Below are 10,490 nucleotides of genomic sequence, written 5' to 3' on the forward strand. Positions count from 1 at the left end.
ATTTATGATCTAGCATTGTCCATAACATCGACAAACAGCATATCCCTATGCCATCATGTCAATATGGACCAAAATCTCTGAGGAATGCTTCCAGCACCTTGTTGAATCTATGTCACGAAGAATTGAGGCAGTTCTGAAGGCAAAAGGGGGTCCAACCCGTTACTAGCCTGGTGTACCTAATAAAGTGGCCGGTGAGTGTAATTGTGAGAGAAATATGATAGATTTCACAAGATGCAAACTAAAGCTGGAATTTAAAGCTAACTTCAGTGTAGTAGTTTGATCATATGGATCTTCTAAACATCTTGGTACAATATCGTGAGTCTCGTACCTTGCACGTGTAGATGAGATGATAGTGTGTTGACTGGATTTTCCCAACATTCTCTCTGACAGGCGGTGACGATGAGAGTCCTCTATGGCAGCTGAATCGAGTTTCACATCCGTGAGCAGGTAGGAAACACTGACGGATGAGTGAAGATACTGTCCTCCTGCTGCGACACTGAAACACAGACACGCCGGGTAACCGACCGTAATAACACCGCAATACCAGGCTAAGTGGGAGCTCCATTTTTAGAAATGACGTAAAACTAATACACCGTTTTAAGACTAGCATGATAACAATATATATAAAGGCCTTTATATATATGTATATCTATGATGATAACTAGCTTGTGTAAAGGAAACACAAGTCAAATTTTCATCAGCCGAATGAAGGGGTATTGTCGCGCAGTGATGACATCACAATGATCGCCTCGCGAGAATCCGACTGAATTGCTAGCTGCTACAACACTACCAAAACAGTGCTTCTGCAAATCGCATTATCCGTGTGAACGCAATGAATACCGTCGAAGTCCTTGAGGAGGGAGAAAAGCTAAGACATCGCCCGTTTTTGATTGGGGTTAGCGGAGGAACGGCCAGTGGAAAGGTGTTTAGTTATACATTTGTAATTACATACACTGGCTATATGTTAGCATAGTTGGTTAGCATTCATCCAACTGTCAAACTAGCCGTCACGCCCACTTGTTTAGAGTTATATTTAATCATCGACCCGTTCTGCTGCTAGAATCTTTTCGTTTCACATGAAAATTTTGTGCCAAAGGTAGTTATCAACACAAAACGAGGTCACTGGTGCGACGGCTTGAGCTCAGGGACCTCCTACCTGCAACATTTCGTTAGGCTTAGGTTTTTAACATTTTTCTTTACAGTCCACAGTTTGTGCGAAGATCATGGAGCTCCTTGGCCAAAACAAGGTGGACCACCGCCAGAGGAAAGTAGCCATCATCAGCCAGGACAGCTTCTACAAAGTCCTGACCCCAGATCAGAAGGCAAAAGCTCTTAAAGGCCAGTACAACTTTGATCACCCAGGTAAAACTAGACTAAAGTCATTTAATCACTACTGTACACATTTTTCTGCATATTTTTAGATGCTCACAAGATTGATATGTTTTTGTTAAAATCTTTGGGAATGATAAAAGTAGTATTATGCCTTTCCGTGGGAGTTCCGCAGGGTAGCATACTGGGCCCATTGCTTTTCCTATTATACATAAATGACCTTCCAAAAATATTGAAGTATTCAAATATTTTAATGTATGCTGATGATACTGTTCTTTTTTGTCTGATTTCAATATTGAATCTATTAATAGTCAGTTACAAGCAGATCTTCAGACATTTCATGGTTGGCTTCAATATAATCTTTTGTCAATTAATGTTAAAAAAAACTGTGTGCATGTATTTTTCCTCACCCAGGAGACATTTCAATATAACAAATCAACTCACTTTTTTAAACAAACCCCTTGATATTGTCACTACCTACAAATATCTTGGAATTACTTTGGATTCTCTTTTGACTTATCGTGATCATGTACAAGTCTTAACCACTAAGTTGAAACAGAAATTATAAGTTTATTCAAAAATTAGATCCAATCTGACATCTTCTGTTTCAAATATCTATCTTCATGCCATTATACTCTCAACCATGTCGTACTGTTTACCTGTTTGGTCTCTTACAACAAATGAAATCTTAGAACCCATAGTTAGGCTCTACAACAGGGCCTACAAAATTCATTAAAAACCTCCTGGTTGGACTGATCACTGTACAGTTCTTTCATTGTCTGATGCCTTGACTTTTCAGAATTATGTTTTGTATAGTGGTATTAATTTATATTTTCAGATCTTCCAAGGTGCCAATTATGGAACTCTCTGTACATTGTTGCCCAAATCAAATTCTGGAAGTGGTCATTCAACTAGATCTGTTACAAAAGGACAACTGATATTACCAACTTTTAAAAACTGTTACGGCCAGAGGTCTTTCTTCTATGTTTATACTAAAGCATGGAATGACATTCCTCAAACATAAAGTCTATTTAAAAACTACAGCCCTTTAAGAAGAATCTTGTCTGCCATCTGCTGGACACTTTTTGTTGTGCACATATTTAGACATCTTATTTTGCAAATGCTGCCTTTTTGAAATTTGGTATGCTTGTTTGTCTTTGTGTCTATGGTGTATAATGATGTGATTGTGATGCTGTATTTCTGAGTGTTTTATGTGCTGCAGAACAGGAACCTGCTGTAAAACAGCAATTATGCTGAGTCAGGCTTGATTTTTAATAATCTTTTCCTGTTAAATAAATAAATCAAATCAATTTTGCTAGTCTATTACAAATTTCATACAATTACACTCAGCTTTATTCTGTATAGATTAAATTCATGGCACAAAATCAGCAGCAACATACCATACACATAAAGTTGTTGGCTTAAAGATCCTCTTACCTAGTCTAAAATGGCAAGTTTAATTTACAGCTGGTTAGTATCTGGATGTTATTCCACGTTCTGAAGAGTTACTGTTGATTATCTGAGCTATTTAATGAAGGCTATTGCCAAATGATTGGCTTTTATAAAAGCAATGACGCCTGATAATGGCCTGTATTCCTGCTGTTGATTGTAACGATTTAACTGATAACAGCGGACTGGCCAGTGTAATTTTAAAATCCACACATCCTTTTAAATGTCTTGCAGAGGCATTCGACAATGAATTAATGTACAAAACTTTAAAGGATATTGTGGAAGGAAACGTGGTTGAAGTTCCAACATATGACTTTGTCACCCACTCCAGGTAGGAGGGAAACCTTCTCCCATGACTAAAGCTCGATGAAAAACATCTGTCTTTTTCACTTTTTTCCACTGTCATCGGCCTGAAAGCTTTTTTTGCGCGTTCATAGGTTGGAAGACAGGATCACCTTTTACCCAGCAGATGTGGTCCTCTTTGAGGGGATTCTGGTTTTCTACCCACAGAAAGTGCGTGAAATGTTTCACATGAAGCTCTTTGTGGACACTGATTCAGATGTCCGACTGTCTCGCAGAGGTACGCACGTCTCAGTCATGCTTGGATCCTACTCTTTTTGACAGTCTTTGAAAATTCTGACCTAATTTCATGCAGTCCTGCGAGACATGAGCAGAGGGAGAGACCTGGATCAGATTCTCAATCAGTACACGACTTTTGTAAAGCCTGCTTTTGAGGAGTTTTGTTTGCCTGTGAGTAAGATGGTCATTACTAATCATGCATATATTTTCTTTCACGTCTCTGTTTTAAAGCATTTTTGCTTTTTCTTTAGACCAAGAAATACGCAGACGTCATCATTCCAAGGGGAGTTGATAATATGGGTGGGTAACCTCAAAAGAAAATAAATATATATACGCCTCTGGGATCTGTTATGCTTAAAAAGAACGTCATTTTTTTGTCATCAGTGGCCATCAACCTGATTGTGCAGCACATCCAAGACATTCTGAATGGGGATATTTGCAAATGGCAGCGTGGCTCCGCTAACGGACGAGGCTTCAAACGGATGAGCTCTGAGCAGAGTGACCTGCAGAACGGATCCACTAACCCTCCAACGAAGAGAGCTCTGCTGGAGCCCAGCAGTCGGCCTCACTGAGACGCGTATGTAAATGGAAGGATTTGGACTAGAATTTGAGTCAAAATTGCTGCTGTTGTTTGCAGAAAGGGTTCGAAACTGTCGCCTTTTGTAGTTTTAAAACCGGTAATAATCCAGTGTTGCAATTATTCAAGCCTGCAACCTTATTTTATCATAATTACTGCTGTGTAACCAGTATTATCATAGCAAATAGTCTTCCATAATAGTTTTTGTACATTATTATATATACTGTATATATGTGTGTGTAATTCTTGAAATTATAAACATGACCTGTTACCGAATGGGTCTTGTAATTGAGGGTAGGATTAGTTTAATTTAAGTCATGCTTTTGCACTTTAGTGATCACATAGGACTTAATATTATTTAATATTTCAAATGTTAACTTGTTTGTGTAGTCTTTTGTATTCATCACATGTTGTGCTAGATGGGTATTTTTAAAACTTATAAATCATTTTTATTTTTTTTGTTAAGGCAGCCAAAACTCCAAGCTTTAAGGCGGTGCTCTCAAACAGTTACAGCTTGGTGAGACCAAACAACACTTAGAAGAGGGATTTGTATGAGAGTTCAGCTTCCATAAATGGAGCATCCCTTTGTAATTTCAAAAATGTTGTTTGAATAAAGCTCGTCAGACAAGTAGTAAAATTATCTTCTCAAAACAAACTTAAAAATCACATTTCATGCCCTGCATAGATTGTTGTTTTTTTCTGGTTCATGCCTTATTTCCCCATTTACTGTATGTAATATAATGAATTAAATTCTTTTCTGATGTATTTAGGTGTCGGTCTCTGGAAGAAAAAAAAAATCTACAGCAAAGAAGGCGCTTATAAAAAACAAGCCATTTGTTTTATTGTAGTTTGAGAGCACAGTGTGATGTGTTGGTTTTGACCATTATTACCCCCAAAAAAGGGATTGGATGAATACCTACAGCACATGTTGGAATGACAAACACACAAGTCTCTGAGGACTTCAGTCACACACAAACACTCCTTCACACACTGCTATGAGCGGGACATGATAGTGATTGCCTGATGTTTCTCTAAACTCGGATACGATGATTGAGTATGACATACATAGATCACAGCATCTTTAGTAATTCATCTTTTTACGTTTTGCTGTTTTTAGTGCACATACATATGGCACTTGGGAGAAGCTAAGCTCTTCTCATAAGCATAAACGTCCTTTTTAAGAACAAAAGGAGCACTGTATATAATACATGTCATAACCATACATGATTCTTACACGAAAAAACATGTCAAAACAAACTCAAATTTCCAGTCTCTAACAGCCGCCGTCTCTTCAAGCTCAAACCCCCGGCGCTCGCAGCAGATCCTCAGCCTGCAGCCTGCGTGTGGACGGCACAGTTCGCAGCAGGTTGCTCCTGAGGTTCTGCTGTTTGAGGGGAATTTGTTAGTCCAGGAGAGGGTTGCAGAGGATGACCAGCAAAATGGCACATAAAAAAGGGGACAAAAGGGGTTTGGAAAAAGAAAATGGACCGTTCAGCTCATTCTCTCACACACACATAACAGCTCCACTCTAAAACAGAGAGTCCAGGGAGCAGACTTTGGTAATTAGTGTCTCCCTGTCCGCTCTGATTCCTCGCTTCTCATTGGCACTGGGGGGTTTCTTCCTCTCTCCCAGTCAACTTATCAGAGCTGCAGTAATCCCAATTCTAATCTCCCGGAGCGGCGGAGCTCTTTGTAAACCTCAGTGACGTTTTAATTGTGTGTAGTTTGTTCTGGATTCCCCATGACGAGTCTCCCATTAGCTTCAGTGGATAGCTTCCATTCGTGTTTCAGTCTGTAGTAAAGTGGAGTTAGTGTCATGAAGCACAGTTGGAGGTCAGTGTCAAGAGGCCCACAGGCCCTAGGTCTTCTCCTCGCGGTCCGTCTTGCGCCTGGTGATGTTTCTGGGCTTGATCTTCAGTGACAGTTCCCACAGAGCCTCTTCGGCAAGGTGGTCACTGAAGTCGTTGAAGAAAGAGATGATGTCTTCGTTGCGCTTAAGCTCGTAATGCCTGAGAGATTAGAGGTTTGGCAAATTAATAATTTTGTGACTGATGCAACTCAGTGGCAAATAACAGGCATATAAAGTTAACAAGAAAGAAAACAAGGTCCCCCCCCCCCAAAAAAAAAGGTCTTACGCTTGCTGGAAGCGCCTCATGCTGTCCAGAATGTTGAACTGCTGCCAGCGTTTGGAGAAGTTGACCTTCCCATCGATGAGGTCCGGGTTCCCCAGGTGCACAAAGGTCAGGTCCTGGAGAATGAGACCCCTGCAAAATGGAGTTGGTGGAGAAAACGAGCAAAATTAAAGGAATGCATTTCTTGAAAGAATGCATGTTGGTTGCTCCCTTTCATACTAGAGTTTTATAACTAATATCTTGCAGAGGAATGACAGAGTTATAACTGTTTGGGTGAAATGTTATGCACAATTTCTTTGCACTATTGCAAGCTCGTGCAGTCTGTTAGTACTTGAAGTATGTGATGTGACAGATTCTCACCTACCATCTCACCAAATTTTATTTCACTCATTTATTTTTATATTAATCTTTATTTAACCCTGGGATCGAACCTAGGACCTTCTTGCTGTGAGGCATCAGTGCTAACCACTGAGCCGTTGTGCTACTTTTAGCTCAGTGTCAGTAAGAATGACAAAGTTAGAGCCATTTTTGTGTTTGCTAAAGTGGATTAGCTGTGGTGGCCATCTTAAAGAGGGGTATCGTGTATTTTCCAGGCATAGTTTAATTCTATACCATAATCAAGTCATTATGCTATTTTCTGTTATGAAAAGCTGTATATATCAAAAATAAATTTGACTTTGCATCATAGCTTATCTAAATGCCTTGAAATTGGCCTGTCTCTTTAAGAACCTCCTACCATTTCTGACATTCCCACTTCAGCATGTCTTAACAACAATGCTTAGTAAGAAGGGGTGATCTGTGGGGCAGGAGCTCGGCTGCAGACTGAGCTCCAGGGAGGAGCTAGTTACAAACAGGTGGTGTTTTGTACCAGTGAGCATTTAGGCAGCTCCACATGGCTACCAGAGGAAATTCAAGGATTTAATGTTGTTGATTTCAAAGGTTGATCAGTAGATGTGCATCAAATAATTTAATTCTTAGAGTTTTATTAAAATTCATCTAATGGTTTAATGTTTTTGCTACTAGACCTTTCCTTTCAGGGGAAGGTTAAGCAGCAGATCCTCACCAGTCTGAAGCGACACGTTTACTCACAGGTACGGGATGCACGGGGGCTCCACTTCGGCTAAAGCAGCTCTGTACGCTCTGAAGGATGAGGAGCTGTCGATCAGTGTGCAATACTCCTCCAAACCCTTAAAAAAAAACAATTTGAGCAAAGTGTGTTAAGAATCAAAGACAAATTATAGAAACATTTAACATGAATTTCTTTTTTGTCTTCTTCCATAAAAATGTTTTCACCTCTGACGTCTGTTTCTGCCACTCTAACCTCCTGATGGGGGCTGAATCCAGGGCGGACAGTATTGCCAAGTAGGAGTTAAAATTATTTAACTTTCTTAAGTGCTGTAACAAAAGACAATTAATGTTAAATGCAATCAAAAAACAATAAAAGTACATCTTTTAAAATGAAACTACTGTAACTTACCTTCATTATCTTAATGAACTTGAGAAGCAACTTCTCTCTATCTTGAGCTTTTTCCTGCTGAATTATCAAAGAGCGGACCCTGCAGGAGAGGGAAATCAATCACTGAGGTGTCAGTACTCGCAAAGACACGAACAAAAAAGTCCAAGATTTCCAGTAACGAGGAAGAGATTGATATGAAAATATCAGAACCAGTTCATGGCTTTTCTTTCTAGACCTTACCAATAGCTCATGTTGTTAAAGTGCTCTGTGAACTGAGTCAGGTTTGGACTCTTCTCCTCATTCTGCTCCTTCGCCCAAAGCAGAACCTCAGGAATCTAACGGAAAACAACAACAACAAAAATAAACAAACAAAATAGTTTAATTAAAAGGTCTTTTTGTTTGATGGTTGTTAAAAACAACTGATAAAAGCAGAGGGGAAGAACAGATTACCTCAATTTTATAGAAAAGTTCAGCATCAAGAAGAGTGAGCTGATCAGCAATCTCGTGACTGCGGAAGTCGTGAAGAGTTCCAGGTCTGTTTAAACACATAATATCAAGCATCACTGCTCGTGTCATTTTCAACCTGTCCACCAGATGGCTGACAACTCTCCTGTCAGAATCCAGTACCGAGCTATATTCACCTGTCAGAATCCAGTACTGAGCTATATTCACCTGTCAGAATCCAGGTACGCGCAAGTTAAAGCTGACAACCCTGCTGAGATATAACATTCCAGCCACCCGTTCTTTGACTTTCTGACATTTTTGACAGGAAGCTTTTTGGGTTTCTTGTCCTCATTCCCTGCAGCAAGTTAAACTGCTGCCTCCAATCCCAGTGCAGAGTCTGCTACCTTTTCCTTTCTGTGCAACTTACATAACTAAACAGAAAATTCCTTTATCTGCCTCCTAATGAGAACATCTGCATTACTGTAGCAACAAAAATACAAAGTACTGAGCAATCTTTTAAAACAAATTACACAAAAAATACAAAAAGAGGAAGTAAATTTGGCAAATACACAAAAATAAGAAAGATGCACTTAAATAAAAAAAAAACTATAAATAAAGAAGTATTGACCAGTGACTGAATAGTGTAAAAAGGTGTTGGTATAAATTCTGACTCAGCATTTTATAGTAGAAATATCATGACATGGAAAATTATTCAAAAAAATTAAACGGTCACTTTTTAAATTCAACAGTATGAAAACATTGTGCATAAAAATTGTGCAGGCAACAATATATAATGACTAATTTATGCTTTTTTTTTTATATCGATTTTCAAAGGATAAAAAAAAAACTAAATAAATAATTAAACATGGGACTCCACATTATTTTTCTTCTGGAGTTTAAAGGTCAAACTACTTTTTAAACCGTGTGCATGTGTCAGTCTGGGATTAAGTATACTCAAGAGTACAAATCATGTTCAAAGCCAAACTCTGATTCCTGCAGTACCTTGCAGAGACCCCCCGGGCAGCGAGGGGCTTGAGGGAGTTAGTGTAGCGCAGCAACTTCTTCTGCTCCACCTTGTCCAGGATGTTTTTGCGGAGCACACGAGCGAGGCTGAGCTCGCCGTTGCACACCAGCGTGAACACGAGGTCCATGAGCTGTTTCAAGATGTCCTCCGTCAGCTCCACCAGGCTAGGAGAGAGAAAAGAAACAAAGGTTAGAAAACACAAGAAAGCACATCTTTAGGGTGCTAACGTTCAACTAAAAACAGTCCTTATAACCCAGTGGAAGCTGCTACCAACAATACTTGTGCTGTTGAGTATGACAAAATTCAGGGATGTTTCTTTTAAATGACTACAACAATATACAGCTCTAACAATGATTTAAAAAAATCTTCAAGATATAGCTGAGAATAGGCAAATCTGAGGATACTTACTTTCAAATGTATCTGATTCCAATAAATCAGGCTTTATTTTGAAAATATCTGGGTGACCTCCCTCACATGGTGCAAACGTGTGTTAGGCATGATTAACTTTTGGGTTTTACTTACCACAGCTCATCTACGACACGAACCAGAACAAAAAAGGTGTTCTTGCTGACTCGTTTCTTGAAGGTGTCCGGACTGTGGCAGAATGTAGTATATGTGCTTTTGTGGTCAAGGATGATGAAAACATGGAACTGTTCAACTAAAGATGCAACAACTCTTTAACACAGTACACGCAGCTACTGTTTCTGGATCAATAAATTTACTTTAAACGTTTTTAAAATACTGTTGGACGGGGGAGACATTAAGAACATTGATTTTCTTAAAATACAGAACAATTCATCTCTCCATGTAAATATTTAACTTTCTCAGACCAACCTGACATCTACTGACAATATTTTACAATACAGCAGTCTGTCTTAGTACTGTCTTATTCCTTAAAGAAATAGTTCAAACATTTTGAAATGAGGTCCTAGAAAAATGCTACATAGGGATATTATTTTTTTCTGTTGCAGATAGCTCTACAAATCACCTTTAAATGGAAAAATGTCTGACAGACCGCTGAGCTAACAACTAATCTGAATGCCAACATGACGTCCAAAGAGAACTGCTGCCATGACTTAAAACTTCGTTCACAAAGTCACAAAACAGTTTATGTGAACACTTTATCATAAACCATCTACACACGTCAATTTTGCATTATGTAGAATTCTACCAATTTTTTTTGCAGCTACAGAATAGCAGCAGCAGCTAATTGTAGAAACTCTTGTGCAACCTGAGACACTTCCTGCAGGAATATCACAATACTTATTCCAGAAAAATAGAATATTGCAAAGTTTGTGTTGTCGTAAATCCTTGCAGAAACCTTTTAATACTGAAGTTGGTTTTAAGCAAAATGTGTTTGGAAAGTGTTTTTGTAAATATTTTTTCCTTGTCAACAAAATCTGTTGCAAATCATCATGTAGAGTTTTTGTCAGGTTCACATTTAGATCTGAAGTGACCACAGGTAGCACAGGAATGACATAAATAAATACAGTATATATA

At 38.8% G+C, this 10,490-nt stretch overlaps 3 protein-coding genes across 11 annotated transcripts in view; 1 reads left to right on the forward strand and 2 right to left on the reverse strand.

Moving 5' to 3' along the window:
- dnlz (DNL-type zinc finger) overlaps positions 1-706 on the reverse strand; it is a 2,602-nt gene extending 1,896 nt beyond the window's left edge. Inside the window, exon 1 of the mRNA XM_014006569.1 lies at positions 329-706. Within this exon, the coding sequence (XP_013862023.1) occupies positions 329-610 (282 nt within the window). The 5' untranslated portion in view covers positions 611-706. The remainder of the gene's footprint in view (positions 1-328) is intronic.
- Positions 707-735: 29 nt separating this feature from the next.
- Positions 736-4,699, forward strand: uck1 (uridine-cytidine kinase 1). The gene is made up of 7 exons (XM_014006568.1): positions 736-922; positions 1,203-1,362; positions 3,013-3,109; positions 3,216-3,358; positions 3,434-3,528; positions 3,609-3,657; positions 3,742-4,699. Exons 1-7 carry the CDS (start codon positions 833-835, stop codon positions 3,927-3,929), a joined length of 822 nt encoding a protein of 273 aa, XP_013862022.1. The 5' UTR covers positions 736-832; the 3' UTR covers positions 3,930-4,699.
- Positions 4,700-4,753: 54 nt separating this feature from the next.
- Positions 4,754-10,490, reverse strand: part of rapgef1b (Rap guanine nucleotide exchange factor (GEF) 1b) — a 61,938-nt gene continuing 56,201 nt past the window's right edge. For all 9 annotated transcript variants that reach the window (XM_014006560.1, XM_014006562.1, XM_014006565.1 and 6 more), the window contains 9 exons: positions 9,513-9,605; positions 8,969-9,154; positions 7,973-8,057; positions 7,763-7,857; positions 7,544-7,622; positions 7,360-7,461; positions 7,156-7,253; positions 6,070-6,198; positions 4,754-5,943 (listed from right to left, as the gene is read on the reverse strand). In XM_014006560.1, the coding sequence (XP_013862014.1) occupies positions 5,793-5,943; positions 6,070-6,198; positions 7,156-7,253; positions 7,360-7,461; positions 7,544-7,622; positions 7,763-7,857; positions 7,973-8,057; positions 8,969-9,154; positions 9,513-9,605 (1,018 nt within the window). In that variant the 3' untranslated portion in view covers positions 4,754-5,792. The remainder of the gene's footprint in view (positions 5,944-6,069; positions 6,199-7,155; positions 7,254-7,359; positions 7,462-7,543; positions 7,623-7,762; positions 7,858-7,972; positions 8,058-8,968; positions 9,155-9,512; positions 9,606-10,490) is intronic.

The sequence above is a fragment of the Austrofundulus limnaeus genome, unplaced genomic scaffold (assembly GCF_001266775.1).
Source record: "Austrofundulus limnaeus strain Quisiro unplaced genomic scaffold, Austrofundulus_limnaeus-1.0 Scaffold36, whole genome shotgun sequence".
Classification (NCBI taxonomy): domain Eukaryota; kingdom Metazoa; phylum Chordata; class Actinopteri; order Cyprinodontiformes; family Rivulidae; genus Austrofundulus; species Austrofundulus limnaeus.